The sequence below is a fragment of the Paramisgurnus dabryanus genome, chromosome 16 (genome assembly GCF_030506205.2).
Source record: "Paramisgurnus dabryanus chromosome 16, PD_genome_1.1, whole genome shotgun sequence".
NCBI lineage: Eukaryota > Metazoa > Chordata > Actinopteri > Cypriniformes > Cobitidae > Paramisgurnus > Paramisgurnus dabryanus.
In genome coordinates, this window is record NC_133352.1 from 22,124,472 (window position 1) to 22,144,880 (window position 20,409).

General features: G+C 37.8%; 1 protein-coding gene across 1 annotated transcript; it reads left to right on the forward strand.

Moving 5' to 3' along the window:
- The first annotated feature begins 1,636 nt into the window (after positions 1-1,636).
- Positions 1,637-20,187, forward strand: elovl6 (ELOVL fatty acid elongase 6). The gene is made up of 4 exons (XM_065272698.1): positions 1,637-1,910; positions 13,781-13,912; positions 15,085-15,236; positions 19,279-20,187. The coding sequence occupies exons 1-4, from the start codon at positions 1,828-1,830 to the stop codon at positions 19,710-19,712; spliced, it is 801 nt and encodes a 266-aa protein (XP_065128770.1). The 5' UTR covers positions 1,637-1,827; the 3' UTR covers positions 19,713-20,187.
- The last annotated feature ends 222 nt before the right edge of the window (positions 20,188-20,409 follow it).

Here is a 20,409-nt window from a genome sequence, read left to right on the forward strand (position 1 = left end):
CCTGTCAGGAACGTCTCCTCCCCTTATACTAACCGTGATACTAAAATATGAATCTTTCTTGACTATATTATTAATCAAACGTACACTTAAACTGATAAGAGCAAACTTTGGCGTCGCAGGATGCAACTAATTGCGTGCTGCAACAACGCAAATATACTGGTTCATTTGGTGGAACAAATCTAGATCCAACCCCGCTCCCTGGATCTCGTGTTCTGCAGTGAGGACCATAACCGCGCAGACACGGTAAACATGCCGACAGCAAATTGTAAACAGAGTGAAGAAAAGAACTAGGCTCCTGCCTCGTGCATGCCCTCTCTCTATTGTGCACGCGTTTAATAGGTGTTCCCTATCGGGAGAAGGTAGAGTGTTGCGTATGTGCATTTTTTTTTTTAAAGTGGAGGGGCGGTTCTTTTAAAAAATTCGGGAAAATCTTTTGCTATTCCTTTAATAATTACTGTGTAAATCCTATTTAGTAAATGATACAAAGCTAGGCTTGAAATGGTTCGAATATAAAAGAACCTAAATTATTCTGGTCACACTTTTTAAGGTCTAATTCTAACTATTAACTACTTTTGCCTCAATATACTCCTAATTAATGCTTATTAGTTCTTAGTAAAGTAGTTGTTAAGTTTAAGTAATGGTAGGAATTTGGTAGGATTAGGGATGAAGAATAAGGTTTTGCAGAATCAGGCATTAATATTTGCTTATTAAAGTGCACCTTCATTTGATATAATACATTGTGTTTGCGTGTTTAATGGTTCAAAAAACATTATTTTCCACAAACTGTACATTTTTGCAGCTCCAGATTTCGCTCTCTTCCTAAAAATGCATACATTTTGTACAAAACTCATCAATTTGAAAAGCGCTGTGTCCCTGATTGGCCAGCTAATCTGTACGTTCTGATTGGTCTGAATACTTCTGACGTCAGCCGGAAATGTGACGCTCCTTACCATGTTTGAAAGATTAGCTCACAATGAGTTAACTGACAGGCTGAGTCCGAAGCAGAAGTAATTATGATAATGTCGGTCTTGTCTACATCACCAATCTCAGGAAATAAACTGTTGCCTACAATCCGTGTGTTTGTTGTAGTCAAAGAAAAGTGATTTATTTTTGGATACAATAACTTGCGTCATTGCCCTGCTGAAAAAAACAGCATTCCAGCAAGACCAGCGTTGTGTTTCGGTGCTGGTTTGCTAGCGAACACCAGCCAAACCAGCACCAAACCAGCACCAGCATCCCTTACTGGTCATACCAGCAAGACATATCATATGTTGTGTTTTGGTGCTGGTATGCTGGTGACCACCAGCTAAACCAGCATAGACCAGCATAATTCCCATGCTGGTCCATGCTGGTTTGATGCTGGATTTTTCAGCAGGGTGTTTACTTTTACCACGCCTCAGTGGTAAATAAGCAATTCAGGTGACAACTAGCCCACCCAGTTTATTGTCAATGTTGGCTATATAATCAATTATTTCACAAAAAAACAGAGATAGTACCTACTCAACATCTTGTAATACAACGGAAATCATCGGTTTATGAATGTATGCCAAAGGTCACAACGATTTGAGATGACGACAGTACAGAAGGATGCATCAACTCTGGGGCATTAGGACCTGCGCGCTTCTTCTTCCTCACAGGAGACAGAGAGGAGGGCGTATGCCGGTGGCGCGGGCTGACATTGAGATCAGCTTAACGAGTGTGCTGCTGGGCTGGTAAGAGCGATGCGAGAGCAAGGCTGGAGCTGAGTCTGCAATAGAAACAAGACATCCGTGCATTTCAACTGATTTAGTCGAGAAAGCAAGGCTCTGTAAGCGTTTAAAGTACATCATGTCGGTGCTTGCGCTGCAAGAGTATGAATTCGAGAGGCAGTTCAATGAAGATGAAGCCATTCGATGGATGCAAGAGAACTGGTACAGTAGCTCTAATGCATTATATAATGAGCAGGGTAATGATGTACAATCATGTAAAGCTTTTTCATCATCAGACAGGTGATTTTAAACGTTATAGTGCACGAGTCTAGTACGTAGTGTACAGTACTGCTTTGCAGTGGTTGGATAGCGTATTTAACAGTCTAGCCATGCATTAGCCGGATGCTGTTTGTAAATTGTCAGGGACTTTAAAAAGATTTACCCTACGTAGGATTTATACGTAACGTGTTTTCATCGACTAAGACTTAAAAAAATCTATATATATCGATGCGGTTATGAAGAAGATCTCAAATGATATGAATGTGTGAGGATGCGTTTAAGGCGTCACTGCTTTCTGATCAGATTCAGCTCGGTCAAGATGTTGCTCTGCCTCTGTCTTTTGATAAACGTGTGCTTTATGTCCTATAAAGTGAATCCTTAATGTTTCAAAATCACACGCAGCCCTTTATTTAAAATTCAAGGGTTCTCTTTTAAACATAAGACTTGCTGTTTCAAATAGGTGGTTATCCTGTCATGAGTAGCCTAAACTCCACCTAGCCGGCTTACAGGTATCCATATAAAATGAAACGAATTTTTCCTAGGGACATTTTTTAGGGACATAAAAGAATAAAGCGCTGTATGCGGCAGTTGTTTATGTTCTTTATAAAGCCTAACTATATAGATATATACGCTTTATCGTATAATTTGGTATAAATTATCAGTTTAATTAATTACCAGTTTGGCTCGTTTCCCCGCTAGAAACACACCTGACACATTGCAGCATCGACACGAGCACTCTCGTGTATCAATTTCACGCTTTTGTGATATTGTAGCGCGTGCAGAGATGCAGGAGTGAGGCTGATGTAGAATTCATAGCAGCTGACCAATGGGAACAGGCTTTTAATGTCTGCTGACAGACATCTGGCCAATCACGTTTCAGCAACACTGTTCAGACTTCCCATGGTTGCTTGCAACACATTTATCACCTTGTTTCCTCCTGTGTGGAAACCGTCGATGTTTATCTAGCCACCAACATATGATTGCGTTACATTTGCTTGGCTTTGTTTCTTTAAAATTTTTATGTAGTAGGAAATATAGGCCTATTAATTTGCTGCTTGTAAACGATGTACAATCCATTTAAAGACTAAGCTCCACATTTATAACATAAAATAGACACAAACGCATACATTGGCATCTAACACTTAGGATCTACCTGTGTCAGCTCATTAAATCATGCAGCATAAATCATTCAAATCAATCCACACTGACTGATAAAACCATGCCTCACATTTATACAGCCGTTACAACTTCTTTGGTTTCATAATAGTTCCTAGTTGTCCCATGAACACTTTGCAATATGCTACTAGTCCTTCACTGTAATCTAGTCAGGGGGTTTGTATCTTTGTGTTTATATTGTCTTTATTTTTTTAATTTATGTTGTGCTTTTGTTCTCCTTGTGGACTTGAGAGACCGATATGTTTTATTTTTGTTTTATTTTTGTGTTTATAATGCAGTTTTGCAGTGCAACACAGCCAGACTTGCTTTTATAATGTTGAAACACACTCTCGCACAAGTTTTATTATCACGACACCTGTCATAATCTGTCAACTAATAAATGAACAAAAAACATCAAATCTTATCTGAGTTTTCAAGTTAAAATGGATTAACCAACAACTTCGAAGGTGGTTTTCATTAGGCCTGTACAAATCAAATTATATGCAAATTTCGTTTTTTGTACTAGCTAAACAGATTTAACTCATAAGGAGATTTGAGTTGGACATAGCACATGCCATATAACACATCAAGACACGTTGTTACTATATTTCTAAATCACAATACATACACAAACCAGCTCCACATCAATAAGTCTTTTCGTGTAATAAGCTAAGATGTGGTAATAAAAAAACTCAATACAGATACAGCAAGGGCTCTCGTTTGCACTTAACATAATTCACCATGAGAATCGAAATATGATTTGAAAAAAATTACATCAGTTGAATTTTAGGGAATCCTTAAAGTGGTAAGCAGTTGAGTTATTGGTTGTGTGCTTTCCGCTTACAACCAAATCAAAGACTCATCATCATCAGAGATTTTTTTGTTTACCTTGTGATATGGTGGCTGGCAAATGTCATTTAGTCAACCAAATTGTGCTTAAATTACAGCTACCTGTAATGAAACTCAGCCGTGTCTAAGGCTATAGTAATTTACATTTGCATTTAATGGGAAATAAACTGATGAGTAAAAAATGCTTAAGTCATTCTTTAGATATTCTCTTTGTTTGGGAATATGAGTAGTGATTTTTCAGGCACATCAATTATGTATGTTCTGCTTTGAGATAAATGACAACAGGATCCTTACATCCTGATTATAAGTGTAACATAATGTCAACTTTGATGAACAACCACACAAATACATGTGCTTCGACATAGACCACATGCAGCATGACATCTGCTCCTTATCTAAGTTTTGAGGAGAAAGTGTTTAAGCATAGAAAGGAAGTGGCTGTAATAGTTATCAGGTGAATGTATGAATCAGTCAGACTTTTCAAACAGATAAAATATTTAGAACTTTTCATAGTTTTGCATTAACTTTGACATTACAGAGAATATTCATATTGAAATAAAAATTTGTTTGAGGGAACTCAATGCTATTACAGAGGTATTTATAATGCATTAAAAATTCACAGAATGTTTGACTTAAACAAATACTACTGCATTTCAGTCAGAGTCAGCGCTCATATTCATTTGTATGTGACACTTAATGAAAACGTTCTTCTAATGTGCATGACACACTTTCTTAGATGGAACACAAAAGGAGATGTTATGCATCATGTTAAAACTCACATTCTTACTTTCAGTGTATGGAGATAAGAACAGTGTGAACGATGTTGATTTCATCTGAAATGTTTTGTAACAAAATGAGAAGGAGTGCACTGGACAGAATTTTCACATTTTTTGGTGAACTCAAATATTTACAGTGCTGAGTCACACTACTCTGTTGGGACATACTGGCATCTATTTATTATCTTAGTAATTTTAATGAGTAAGTTTTTCTGCTAGAGTGCATTAGGCCCAGACCCTGTCAGATTTTATATTAACAATCTTTCTGATCTTTGTTTTTAATAGGCAAAAGACTTTTTAGCAGCATAGCCATGCAATGTGTGGAAGGGTTGACAGGAAAGAGTTAGCCACAGGGTAATTTAGGCGGCAGCAGGTCATTCTCTAATCTGTGTGTATTTTTATCCTTGCTTCATTGTAAGTTTCTTTAACAAGCTCTATCTTACTGTAAGATAGGCTGTCTCTTAAAATAAGAGACCAGCAGACAGAAGCCACTAAGACTAGATAAGCAGGGCCAAATATGTGTCGACCGAAACCTGCCATGAATTGCCAGTCTTTCATAACAGGTGAACAACCTTCAAGTTTTGAAAGGTTTACCTAAGGATAAACCCTATGATAATCTGGCACTGATGTCCTATGCAAGAAATTGTTTTGTGTTTAAAAGACGTCTACTAGTGTCCAAACACAGGCCAGACATCTAGGCTAAAACAAAATTAGCAAAATTAAAGGTGCAGTGTGTCATTTTAAGAAGGATCTCTTGACAGAAATGTAAAATAATATACAAAACTATATTATCAGGGGTGTATAAAGACCTTTTTATAATTAACCGTTATGTTTTTATTACCTTAGAATGATACGTTTTTATCTACATACAGGAGGGTCCCCTTACGTAGAAGTCGCCATTTTGTGCTGCAATGTTTTTAAAGAAGCCCTTAACGGACAAACTTTTTTACTAAGTTGTCTCCAGCGATGACATGTTTTTCCGGTGGCAGCTAACGTAGTTTCTCTATCCGTTTCAAAAGCAAGGGGTGAGCAGTAGACTGAGCCGTTGGTTGCAATTCGCAACCTCACCACTAGATGCTGCTAAAATGTATACACTGCACCTTTAAAAGAGGCGTCTAACCATAACCCACACCTTGTAATGATTGTTGACTTTGCTTTATATAATGGAATACCAGGGGTGTGATTCTTCCGGATAAATCCGGAATTCCGGCTTTTCCGACCTGAAAATGAGGCTTTCGTGAATCATGCAAATCCAATTTTTTATGTGTGTGTGGGGGGGGGTTTGCAAGGCACGGTTATAAATAACCGCATATCACTCCGCATTAGTCTATTTATTTGTCACGATGGAACTTCATTCAAAGCAGAGCTCACCAAAAAGCTTGCAGTCAGATCTCCGGCGTGTGGTGTTGGCTGCGAATTTAAAAAAATCATGCGTTCGCCTACAAATAGTATGAGAGAAACACATATTTCACTCTCAACCAAACTAACAAACTAGCCAATCAGAAGTAGAATGGGGAGGGGTCTTTGAGGTGTGGCTGAGATCCAGCTACAGATGCCGCGCGGCCGCGGAAAAGTCACAACAAGTTAACGTTGTCAGCAGGATGAAGATTAAGTAAATGAAGCCTAGGTAAGACAACCTAATTGATAAAGGACCTAAATCAGTGGCGCTGGGCATGGATAGAAGGAATAGGCAGAGATAAACAGCATTTTAGTAGTAAAAAAATTAAGAGAAGCCGCCAGGTGTTTGCTCCTTTACAAAACTGTCCGTTTCAAATCAGGCTATGCCAGTAATGTAAATATCAGATTTCTCGTCGAGGTGAAATGCTGTCTCGCAATATCAATACTAAGTTGCGTTTGTGTCAAAACGTTTGCTTGCATTATTATTCTGTAATCACATACGCACGCATCCACGCAAATCAGATCCAACGTCATCCTGACAAACACACGCCTGTATTTGGTCCTCTTAATGGTGAATCTGGCAGTAATGCTTGTGATTACAGAATAATATAATGACAAACACACACATTCATGGATCTGGTTTGCCTGTGTGTGTGTGCGCGTGTGAAAAGCGTAGCTCGACTGTGCCAAAAGAACTATGCAAAAGACAAATGCACTTGACTGCCTTTCCAGAAAGTCACAACATTTGAATTAAGTAACAAATGTTGTAATCAATAATTAATCTGTATTAAATGCCCCCACTAATTATTCTATAAATATGTGGCTTGTGTGCCGTATTATTACCATATGCAACAAAAGATTTTACTAAAAGGGCATCAATTTGTTTAAAAGAACATAAAAATCCTCATAGATCTAGTGACTTATTTTTACTCATAAATGCACATTGATGTATTTACCTTTAAATGCACAAAATTATTTTGTTCAGTCTGATGCAGTGGCAAGGCTACATAATGGTCAGGGTGGCACTTGCCCACGCAGATTGACGATTGGCCACTCAGATCGATCAACTTTGAGCCTAAATTATATTTCAACTGTATGTGTGTGTGTGTGTGTGTGTGTGTGTGTGTGTGTGTGTGTGTGTGTGTGTGTGTGTGTGTGTGCGCGTGTGTGCGTATGTATGTCGCCACGTCATGGTAGGTGTGCCGTATATTTTCCTGCTTTTTTGTCCTTTGCCAATCACACCTATGAATACTATATATCTCACAACATGTTCCATAACCAAAATCTAAAATTAAAGTTATATTTTGACTAGAATTAAGTTACTCATGGCCAGACTTTATCTGGTCTATAGTAATGATAGAACAATATATTGCAAAGGCCAATATAGCGGCCGTTATTTGGAATTTTTTCTTCGGCATCTGCCGATAAATCTTTTCAATTGGCCAGTAAATTTCTCTTTTACTTAAATTTGTTGTTTGTAATGAAAAGACACACAGTGTTAGTCACTGTAAACCAACGTTTGACTGACAGTAAAATGACCAATCATTATTCACTTTTTAACCCACTGGTTCAACATACTTATTCAAACAGTACCGCAAGATGTCAGATCCACATTAGTTATGTCTTATTTACATAATGAATAATTTACTTTATAATTTAATTTACATCATTTATTAAGTACTTTAAAATTGTATAATTATAAATATGTTATGCATAACAAATGTTTATGTAGTATTACCAATTTTCTGTTTGTCTCTTATTTACTGTAATTACATTTGTGTAATTACAATCAGCCATAAAACTTGCTTAATATTGTTATCGGCCATAAAAAAAATATTGGTCGACCACTAGTCTAGACAGTTTTATGCTGGATACTGCTTGGGGACAGTCACTGTGCTACATGACATTGAGATATGTCTCAAAATATGCTGACACTCTCCTTGGCAGATTATCTTTATAAATGAGATTTCCTATACTTGCAACGTTCAGATGAAACTAAAGTCTTAAAACCCTTTGACAAAAATTGTGCAGAAGTGCAGATCACAAGTGCATTTCAAATGTGACCTAGAACAACACTTACCTTGCTTTTTTCCAATGTGAGTAACCTTGAAGAAAAGACTGCATTTGATTTAGAGACTGCAGTAAAAAAAAAAAAAAAAAAACAGTAGCTCTGGCTAAAGCCCAGTTCACGCATGGTCTCACATATTACTACATAAGCATTTTGGTCAATTAGCTAGCCGTGCATGCATGTAGAACATATAACAATAATGATTAAAGGGCTTTTCAATTAGATAATTGACCAATTTGCATGTGCACATATCGAGATCTGTGTGAAAATCATTATAGGATTCTTTAGCTTGTACCGCAATTTACACCATTCCAGCATTTTGCTGTGTCTGGTTAAAAATCACTGAATCTAGCAGAACAGATTCTGCTATCGTCATTAGTCTAAAACTGCCATCAGTCGGCAGATTCGGTTTATTTAACTGCTTTAAATTACCTTGGAAGCACTTCTAGCGCGCAAACACAGCTTTGGCCAGATGTGATCCATTGCAGGTAGCTTCATCATTTGTCATTGTCCGCTACAGGTTTGATGTACTCAGCTGAAAAAAATGAGAGCGTAGTCAAAAAAATGCAGGTTTTGCAATTCATAGACCTACTTTGGGTTGATGTGAGAACTGAATCTGTTTGGTTCCTGTAAGATATTTGTTGTTTAGGACAATTCCATATCACAATTTTTTATTATTTTTGGCTACAGGAAGCTCAGGGAACTCACATGGTAACAGGGCAGCAAGGCATGAATGAAAACTGCTCCCACAATAACACTTGTCCTGACATGGCACTAATAAAAAACGTGTTGACATTGTTTTGTCCTTTACTGCAGCACAGCTCAGTAGCCCATTTGTACATCTCATCTTAAATTACATAACCGTGCTGGTTGCTGGCACATGGGTATCTTGTGAAATAAATAAATGATATGCAAACAGATGTTTGTAACAAAATCTTGCAAGCCATTTTCTCAAGTGTAAGCATCTTGTTAGTTGCCACTGCGTGAAAATGTTTCTGTTAGAACTCAGTCAGCGTAATAACCCCAAAAGTGAATTTAGTCTTCAAATAAAACTGATAGATCGGCCCTATAAAATGTGCACGTACTGCCGCAGCCCCTATTTCTACACAATGAACAATGCACAATGACAATTCAAGGTTGGAGGGGGCCGTACGCAATGAACTCACAACCTACACCATTCTTCACACGATGCCTGTAGAGGTCATGCATAAATAAACAGTGCACACGCTTAGGCGCTGCCTAACTCATTAAGTTAATTCTATTGAGTGAAGTCAAAATATAAAATGACTCCAACCATACAAATCGCGTAATTAGAAACCTGCAAATCTTCGGGGGTTATCTTGTCCGTTGAATTTACTGTGCTTCTTGGACAGACAAATAATACACACACATCATCCAGGAAATGATACTGGCAAGGAGAGACATGCCCCAGTTTTTACTCCTTATGCCAGCTGAATGCTGGCCCATCTGGCTGTCTTCACCATTACAAAAACTGCTGTGATTATGAATCAAAGGTTGTGGGTTAGATGTAGAAACTAGGTACTTTGGTGCTAACTGGAGCCAAAAATGAAATGTAGCAACATCAGTATGAGCAGTAGTACCTACAGACTATTTGGTGCCATCGGATTGACAGGTGACCGCTTTTTCATGTTTATATGCAACTGTGTGTTTTGGCACGTTATTAGTGTAAATATAGTCATGTAAACATTAAGTAAATGTAAACATGTCAGATCTGAGCATTCGTCCTTGAAGTGTAAAGGTAGCCAAACAGACCTGTCTATTGTGTAATTAATATTAATCGCATAACAATATTGACACTAAGAGGTTGGATATCTTTAATAAGCCCTTTACATGAAACATGTACACAATTGGCTGACTGAGAGCACTAAATGACTTATGTATGTAAACAAAGACCAGTAATTTCAGTATTTTTATTTTGAATTCGGTTTCTTTTGTTTCTGGATGGTTTATTTAGCTAAATACTTGATTTAAATTACTTTATTTATATCTTTGTATCATTTTTTTTTTTTTAGTGATGCACCAATACAGCATTTCTGTGCTGATAGATATTTGATTATTTTGAATGATATTTGCTGATACCTATAGTTTTGCTTTTTACCTCTCATTTCAAGTTATGTTGTTGTGAAAGCGGAAAGTGTACAAACTACAATTCGGTTGTCATTGTCACCCAATTCCAAACAATCACATAACATGAGTTCTGATGTGTTTTTCCACTCCTCCACCAGTATATAATCTGCCCTGATCATTGTCTTTTTTTAAACAATTGGCCGATGTCCGATAGTGGGAAAAATGGCCTTTTTAGGCAAAAAATTAATCGGTACACCCCTAATACCTTTAGTTGAATAATATATTGAAGTTTGTGTTTCTTGAGAAACACTTTATGGCTACATGCAATTAATTGATCATACATTTACAGAATGGATATATTTTGTCACAATCATAAAAGGTTTGATATCATGACAACCTTAAGTTATTAGTAACCGAACATAATTTATGTCTGAATTTCATTTAAAAAATCTATATACAAATATGTAACCCTGCCTAAAATCCCACTTAAAGGCGGGGTGCATGATTTTTGCAACACTTTGGAAGAGGGAGTCGGGCCGAGTAACAAAACACACTTCAGGGTTTCCTGCAGAAAATGTGTTAGTTAAAGGCGCAAAAGAGGATGTTTTTCGCCGACTGAGAATCCAAAAACGGTTACTGAGTTTTTTTTTTAATTGAGCGCATGCGTAAGAACAGCCTCCCTCCTTCACAGCTCATTTCTAGGGAACGCCTTCCAAAACTCTAATATTTGACAAGAGTGTTTGTTTACCACCGGCATATGCTGTGTCGTGTCAGTGGGTTCATTATGTGAAATGATATGATAATAAACACATTAGACATTACTCCCATTTCAACTAGCATGTAGCAGACTGGTCACTGCCTTACAACTACAATACAACAACAACGTCAATATACCTGAATAACAGTACAACAATAATTATTCCCCAAAGAAAGAATAATCACGGTTACCTGTCCGGAAGAATTTTTGTGTACTGCACGTCTGTCTTGACACCTCTCTGTTCCTTCATTGCTCTCCAGCATTGAAATGTTTCTCCAATAACGACTCTGGTTACATTACGTTCTTCTGACAATTTTCTCCTATTCCCAGCGGCTTAAAAAAAGTCAACAAACCGAAACTTAAGACGGAGTTTCATGCGCTATGCGCATGTGTCGCCTGTGTAAAGTTACTGGAGCGCGCACGTCTCTCACAAGGATCGTAATGGCAGTGATTGACAAGCCAGAGGGCCAATCGCTGATGCGATGACCGCATGAGCAATTGGCTGATGTTTTTAAGGCCCTATCTTGTGCACAGAAGACGTATATTAATATTATTACTTTCAGTGCACCTAATAAATTATCATTTAGTAAATTTATCATTTAGTAAAGACAGTTTCAAGTAATATTGCAAAAATGTATAAAACATCCTCTTTTGCAACTTTAAGGTGGTAGGGTTGTGGGGGGGGGGGGACGGGGCGGGGGCATGGCAATCAAAGGGACAGGGCGTATGCGTTATGATGAAAATTAAAATATTTTTATTTAAAACACTCAAATAAAACTTAATTTTGAAGAAACTATGACAGAAAATGAACACATACTATATTATTAATGAATGAAATGTTTTACCTCTAACAGGAATAGCTGCATGATGAAGTGAAACTAAAGGGTTAATAAACACAAACTAAAGCAGATGTTGTAGAACGTCTGGCGAACGATGATAGATAGCGCAAAAATTGTAAAAACGGATTATTTCCCACTATTATTTTCATTATCTTAAAGTAGTGTAACTACTGTAGCATGTAAATAATGCACATAAATAACATGAGCAGAGCGCTCAACAATTATATCTCATCAACAGGCACATGAAACCTAGCTAGCAGGTTGCTCAAACAACAAAATCACCAGCTAACTTACTTTAAATTTGCAAGAACTATAGATTAATACAATAACAGGCTTAAATAACCCCAAACATAAGTCCAATTACAGTTCTCACGGACACACGTGTTTTATCAACTGGCTATCCTTCAGACATGAGGGACCACGTTTTTATCTCATTTCGGCCGTGTGGCGCGCATGCACACCTGCGATGTGAAGCGCATTCGTGCTATTCTCGGAGATTTTTATCAACTGGCTAGTTATTCCTGACAGTGACGGTCCGGACCACGTCTTTCTCATTTCAGCCACGTGGCGTGCGTGCCCGCTCGCGGTGTGAAGAGTGTCCGCGTTTTTCTTCAAGATGCACGTGACGGCCTTTTTTTGCAGCAAAGTTATTTTTATTTTTGAACAACCTAGTTAAGGCGGTAGGGTTTCCCAGCTTTGGCGGGCCGCCCGAACTGAAAACTGCTGCGGGAAACCCTGCAGTTGTAGCCAGCAGCAGTAAGGGGCATGTCTACTAACCAACATCATTGCCTGGGTTGCGTATGTGTGGGGCGGGTCTATCAAAAAAAGGTTCAGATTCTATTGGGGTAGGGGTGTGCTTGTGTAGGTGATTTAAAATGTCAACATTGGCTTTCAGAGATCATGCACCCCACCTTTAGGTCATTTTTTGTGATTTACTGTTTTCAACATAAGGACATTCTGTGAAAAATAACTTTGATATCTTTAATATTTACTAAGTAAGGTCATATCAAACTGCTTCTAATCTCATAAATATATTATGAGACTTTAATCTGAATTTCACAGACAGGGTCACATAGATTATAGATAATCTGTAAACTCTCCCAGTGAACCAAACAATATTAGCAACATAAAAGTGCCCTTAAAATTGAATTAGGTGGCACTAGATGATTTCACATATGAGATAAATGCACTTCAGCTCTGCCAGATATTAGAAGATCTTAAAAGTAATACAAGCTGTCAGAATAAGCCCAATAATCTGTTTGTGATGAAAAGCTCCAACAACAGTTTACTTCATTTCATTTTGGCAACAGAGAAGTGATGAGTATAGGCTTTAAGAAATACAATGACATATCTATAATGTTTGGTGGGTTTGGACGGCACCACTTCCAGCAGTGAAATGTGCTGAGCCAAATGGATTATATTGTGAGATCAAGATTAAATATGATAGGACAACAAAAGAAAAGATCATCAGTTGTTTTTTTAAGCACACAACATAGACAGTAATATGCAAAATGTTATTAGACCAGGATTAAAATAACACCATATTAAGTCTATAATAATAAAGACTTTGACAACATGCTACATTTCGAGCCTCCTATTCTTCCGAATGGGCTAAAGCAGAACACAAAGGTTCCAGTTCCAGTCAAATAAATTACCATATGCAAAGTCTTATCATTTGACTATGCAACACATGGGCATGTGTGTGCCACTTAAAAGTGTGCCAGACTGCTCCTTAAAATATGGTTAGAATTAAATTGCAGAGCTCAGATGCATTTATGCATATACTTTAGATATAGCATCTGCTTAGTGACCACATACATACAGGATATCCTAAAGTTTGTAAGCAGAGGTCACACTAATTTTATTTTCATCTCTCTCCCCAGGAAAAAGTCTTTTCTGTTTGCTGCACTCTATGCTGCGTGTATACTTGGTGGGCGGCATGTAATGAAGCAAAGGGAGAAGTTTGAATTGAGGAAACCTCTGGTATTATGGTCTTTAACGCTTGCAGTCTTCAGGTAATTATTTGTTTATGTACATAACAAACTCTTTGCCAACAGAGCCATAGGGGTCTCATAGCACCTGCCAATACCGATTTAAAACTCATAAGTACTCGCTTTAGCACGTTGCTGTGGGTAAAGTGACAGAAATAATGAAATATTTAAATTAGTATTATGTAAATCAGATGCCTGGAGCAGAAGGGTAGTACTAACACAGTCAATAAAGGTGTCTCAATTCATGATGCATCAAAAATTACATTTAATGGTAGCACATAATAAACTTAAAAACTATATATTTATCATGATCTTTGCTAATTATATCAAACAGATTATGGTTTAATACAGTGTGTTACTGTAGCTCAACTGGTAAAGCGGTTTTACCAAAATTTAATGGGTATTTAATTTCCAGGTAAACACAAACTGATAAAATGTACAGATCGAATGCACTGTAAGTGAAAGCATCTGCCAAAAGCGTAAATATAAATGCTTCTCAGTCTGGTTCCTGGAAACATTTTAAATGGCTATCGTATCAAACCTAGCCAGTGCCGGTCATTTAACAGAGAACGTCCTTAGGGAGCGTCTCCAAGAAAAACGCATAATGTGGCAGGTGTGTATTGGTTTAGGCGGATACCCAAAAAATGTGTTCCTGGAGCAATACAGTACAACACTGATGCATTTGTGCAGTAAATACTGTGTATTCATGAGCTGTTTCATGTTTTAGCAGATTAATGGTGTGCATTATAGGCAGAAAAACAAGCCACTTCCTCCTTTCAAGTTACTTCATAAAGACCAGCATATATGGTATATAAGAGGCCTGCATATTTGATTATGTAGCTTGCACCTCTTCATTTCATCTTAACTCATGTTACATCATTACCATCATGTTCTATCTATATAGATCAGCACTAAAGCAACTGTAGAATAGAGATGACGTAAACTATGTTGCCTCACATTTCCAGGGTTTATCACATTGATCCAGCCAATTAGAAACCTATAACTGAAACCTGAGTGCCCACCCACACAATGACATAGATAGACTGTCCAACACAGCCAATTAGAATAAAGCATAATCATTTATTAGTACTACTGTTATGTCTTCCAGAGCTCTAATAGTTAGTATCACAGACTGTTTTAAAAGTGCATTGTTTGCTATTTAAATACATTTTTGTCTCTTCTGTTTCTTCTTTTAGTATATTTGGTGCGGTCAGAACTGGAGGCTACATGATGCACATATTGATGACTAAGGGCCTGAAGCAATCCGTCTGCGATCAGAGCTTCTATAATGGACCGGTCAGCAAGTTTTGGGCTTATGCCTTTGTTCTCAGCAAGGCCCCTGAACTAGGTGAGATTGCTTGATATTCTCTTAAAGTTTCTTTCATGGCTATTTGAGTGTGTTAGCATGAGCCTAGATATTGAATACCACTAACAGCCAACGTGACATAACACTGATGTCATGTTTATACGGTCACTAAAGTACTATATAGTCATTTATTTATTATGCATGCATATACTTAAATCTTTTTCTAAATGGTGAACATGTTACACAGGAGAGTGCATTTGACCTAAAGTCCTAATTTTTTATATTATTTTTAATAATATTGCATTTTGCATTACATATAATGCCGTATTGCATTGCATTTAGTATTGCAATATACAGTGGCAAAAAAAAAGTATGTGAACCCCTAGGAATAAACTAGTTTTTTACTGTTATTTGCCATAAAATGCGATCTGATTCTCATCTAGGGCACTGTTTACACGTACATGGTTATTTTGAAAAACTGAGATGTTTGCACCCTTCGTTTACAAGCAAACAGAGAATTCGATTCCTTCTAAAATATCCGGCCAAAGTGGAGATTTTGAAAATCTTCGGTTGCACGGTTGCATGTAAACCGAGACAAACAGATGTTTAGGCAGCCAATGTCACAGTATGCGCCAGAGCTCGCACCTACGCCAAAAATGCGACCTTGTTCAAAAGAGGAAAAGGAAGTGAATAGGTGCTGTTTTCGGGATTCTGATTGGCTTACGTGGGGTTGAGCTTCTCGTTACACCGCCACCTAGAGGTTTGGCATGTTCTTGGCAGCATATATACACAAGTATGTGTCAATGAACACTTTTCTGAAAACTGACATGTGTGCACAAAGTTATTTTTGAAACTGGAGAGGTTGAAATGTCTGTTTATGAACATAGCCGCCTACTTGTAAATGTAATCCAGGTCACAACAATAGACAAACACAATGTGTATTAGCTGACAACACATAACTCCATTAAACATTCACAGTGCTGGGGGGAAATGTAAGTGAACCCTTGGATTTAATAGCTTGTTGAACCTCCTTTGGCCACAATTACTTCAAGCAAGCGGTTTCAGTTGTTCTGAATCAGACCTGCACATCATTCAGAAGGAATTTTTGCCCATTCCCCTTTACAAAACCGCTTCAACGTCTACAAATCTGGTGTGAACCGCTCTCTTGAGGTCATTCCACAACATCTCTATGAGTTTAAGGTTTGGGGTTGGACTAGGCAACTTCAAATGGTGCATTTTGTTTTTCTTAAGCCATTCTGTGGTGGATTTACTTCGATGCTTAAGGTCATTTTCTTACTGCATCAACCAACTTCTACTGAGCTTCAACTGGCGGACAGCCACCCTAACATTATCCTGTAGGATATTTTGTTTGGGATTTCATTTCCCCTTGATGATGGCAAATGGTCCAGGCCTTGAGGCAGCAAAGCATGCCCAGATCATAATGTTCCCTCCACCATACTTCACTGTCAGAATGATGCTTACTAGGTGTGTAAGCAATTTGTATGTTACACTAGCAATTAATAACAATACTAGCAGATGATCTAAATGTTTTATTGGCATTTGTCAAAGTAGTAAAGCCCGTCAGCTTTAGAGGATGCCATTTAAAACACTGGAGAGCACCTCTTTGCCGTATATACTTTAGCAGCAGTTATACATTTATAATGAAACTCGCATCAAAACGAACTGACAAACGCAAAGAAACCTGACATTTCGCCATCCATGGCAACTGGAAGTTACGTAAGATGTTGTTTTGGATTGTAAAATGGAAAGCTCTAGGTTACAAACACAGCAGTGTTTTAATCTGCTCATCTGGTAAAAAAGAGAGTTTGAAATGCAGTGCACTTTGTTTATGGGGAAGTTCAGATGTTTTTAAGTGCCAAAAAATGAGTTTGTTACTTTCTGAACATTTCCAGTGCCGAACCATATGGGAAATGTGACTATAAAATCGTGATACGAACCGAACCGTAAGCAGTATGAACCCTAATGCTTACTGTTGGTAAGCTGTGCCCTGCACCATAGTATTTTCCCCGAACAATTCAACCTTTGTTTCATCAGTCCATAAAATATTTTCCCAGTATCACTTGGGTTTGCCATGGTGCTCTATTGCAAACTTCAGGCTCACCTTCCTCTGTGGTGTTTTGCCATGCCTGTTCAAAGACTAACATATGGTAGACTCATGAACAGAGTTGTGTACCACTTCCAATAATGGGGTCAATCCTTTAGCTGTTACTCGTGGGTTCTTCTTTACTTTATTGAGTATTCTGCATTGTGCCTTAGGAGTTATCTTGGTTGTGCACCCACTTCTAGCTAGTCTCCGTTTATACACAATTTGTCTAACTGTAGGCTGATGGATGTCTAAACATTTTGAAATTGTTTTGTATCCTTTTTTAGCCTTGTGGAGTGCAACAACTCTCGATCGGATATCTTTAGAGAGGCATGGTTCATAAGAGCTGATGCTTCCTAAGGACAGCAATCTTAAAATGTTTAACAGGGCTCCAGGCTGCCACCATATGGCGGCATTTTGCCAGCAAAATTTGAGAGTGTGCCACTGAATTTTACATCCAGTTGCACATGTGCGACCAGTAAATTTGACCTTTTTTGTGATCACTGAATTTGAAACAGCACATTGTACTTTCTGCATCTATCCTCAAAGTATGTATTAGTAATACAGTGGAAATTAGTAGAAATGTGAATATTTGGTTGGCATGTTGATTTACAGTGTGCCCCCATAAATTTTCTGGTTGCATTTTCAGTTGGGGGCCACTATGCTCCTAGTGAAAAAAGTTAGTCTGGAGCCCTGTTTAAGTGTCCGTTAATTAATCAAAGTTGCACTAAACCACACATTTAAACTAATTTTATTAATTAGACTCCAGTTTGCCAGCTGCTGAGCTGACACAAATTAGCTTTCATTAAAGCAATTAGTCTATGGGTTCACTTACATTTTCCCCCAGCACTGTAAATGTTTAATGGGTGTTTTTGAAACTAGATTTATTTGTTTTTGTGTTTGTCGATTGCTGTGACCGACCTAGATGCAGATCAGATCACATTTGGCAAATTACTGTAGAAAACTGGTTTATTCCTTGGGTTTCACATGCTTTTTCTTGCCACTGTATTATCCTAAATATTGCATTTGTAAAAAGCAGGATGTGCTGTTGGACCCTCAGGCCACATTTTAAAGTCATGCTTTTTTGGCTACATTTTTGCCTTGTTGGATTGCAAAAGATACAAAATCCATTCTTATGTACCGTAATAAAAATGTAAATATCTTGCCACAGAAATGGTTACTGCCACTGTAACAGAGGTCCCGAATTCTAAAAGCAACAGTAATCCATTAACAGAAAGCTGTAAGCTCTGCAATCCAGCATGCCTCAGTGACAAAGCACTACTGAGAAGTCTCATGTTCATCTGCATGAATATAATTGGTTTTTGAAGCGTAACTAAATTTATTGTAGAACCACTATCCAAGTCTGTAGACTCAGGGTTATGCTGCAAGGTTCAATTTTCCGCCTGCTTGGGCCTTTTGTGTTTGCCACGTCCTGGTGGTTAGTAAGCTACCAGTCCATTTGTAAAGAAAGACAGTAGTAATAAGACAATGTTATGACCCTAACATTCATATAGAGTCAAACCAAGCATGACGATGCACAGACCTTTGACCGGCTGAAACACACACTCATACTAATAAATGACATAATGTGTAACTTAAATTGTTTTTTATTGATTTTTCTATTCTTATTCGTCTTTTCCAAGTAAATATTGTTTACAAAAGGTGTTTATGAAACCTTAATTGTATGCTTTGTCTACTGAATACATTGATAAACTTTGCTATGGTTAGATAGTGATGATATTTAGGAACACTGATGTAACCTTCACAATATTATAGCTTTACAATCTCCCCATGTTCAAAAACTGGCTGTGCAGAGATCAGTGTTTTCACCAAACATTTCTGTTACTAGTTTTGTAAGATTACAAAATGTAAATTTCCATCAAAAACAAAGCGTCTTACACCTCATACTCCCACTAAAATAAAAACTATTGTAATCTTTGTCCAGTGTTCTCATGCCATTTCTGTTTTTTATACTTTTAGGAGACACACTGTTCATTGTTCTGCGCAAGCAGAAGCTAATCTTCCTGCACTGGTATCACCACATCACAGTATTGCTGTATTCCTGGTACTCCTACAAGGACATGGTGGCCGGCGGTGGATGGTTCATGACCATGAACTACCTGGTTCATGCCGTCATGTATTCTTACTACGCTCTTAGGGCCTCCGGCTTCAAAATCTCCCGCAAGTTTGCCATGTTCATCACTCTGACGCAGATCACACAGATGGTGATGGGTTGCGTGGTCAACTACCTGGTGTATTCGTGGATGCAACAAGGCCAAGAGTGCCCGTCGCACGTGCAGAACATTGTGTGGTCATCCCTCATGTACCTCAGCTACTTCGTACTCTTCTGTCAGTTCTTCTTTGAAGCCTACATGACCAAAACCAAATCCAATGCAGTCAAGAAAAGCCAATAAAGCAAGCTAAAGATTAATTTATTTAAATAGATAAGTTGGGAAAGAACAGAAAAGTGGACCAATGAGTGAGTCTTTACCGTTAGGGCTTTTAAACTCGCATTCAAAGTGAAGACAATGAGGGGCTACTTTCAAAGCTTGTGCATACTGTACTACTAACGTATAGAGGTAAACCTCCTCGCCACTAGGGGAGCTCTATTGAGCCGCACTGAGAAATCATTAAGATTATGATATCAGTTCAACAAACAAAAAAAATCAGTGTTTTTATGTGATGTTTATGTGCCCATTTCTCTGTTTTTAAAAAAGATGTATAGATGAAAACGGAGGTAAATAATTTAAAACAGAATTTAGGAGGAGAGGTCGAAATGTAATGAAGGATATTTTGAAGAAGAAAAAAAACAATGAATTACAAATTCAGAGATTATTAAATGGATAAATTGTATGGTTATGTTTGTCTAAACATTAAATGTTAATGTTCCATTTGAATTTTTATTTATTAGATACTAGACTGTGTACGGTAGTTTTATACAAAAGCCATGTCAATGGATGACTGGTCCATGTTGAGCTAAAAACGCCACAGTGTTGTCTGTTCAGCATCGCAGCACCAAAATTCTCTCAGGTCTTCAAGTTTTCCATTTGATGTGCATATCATTTTAGTGCAAAATAGTAGGTGAATAGGCAGGTAAATGTTTATGCCATT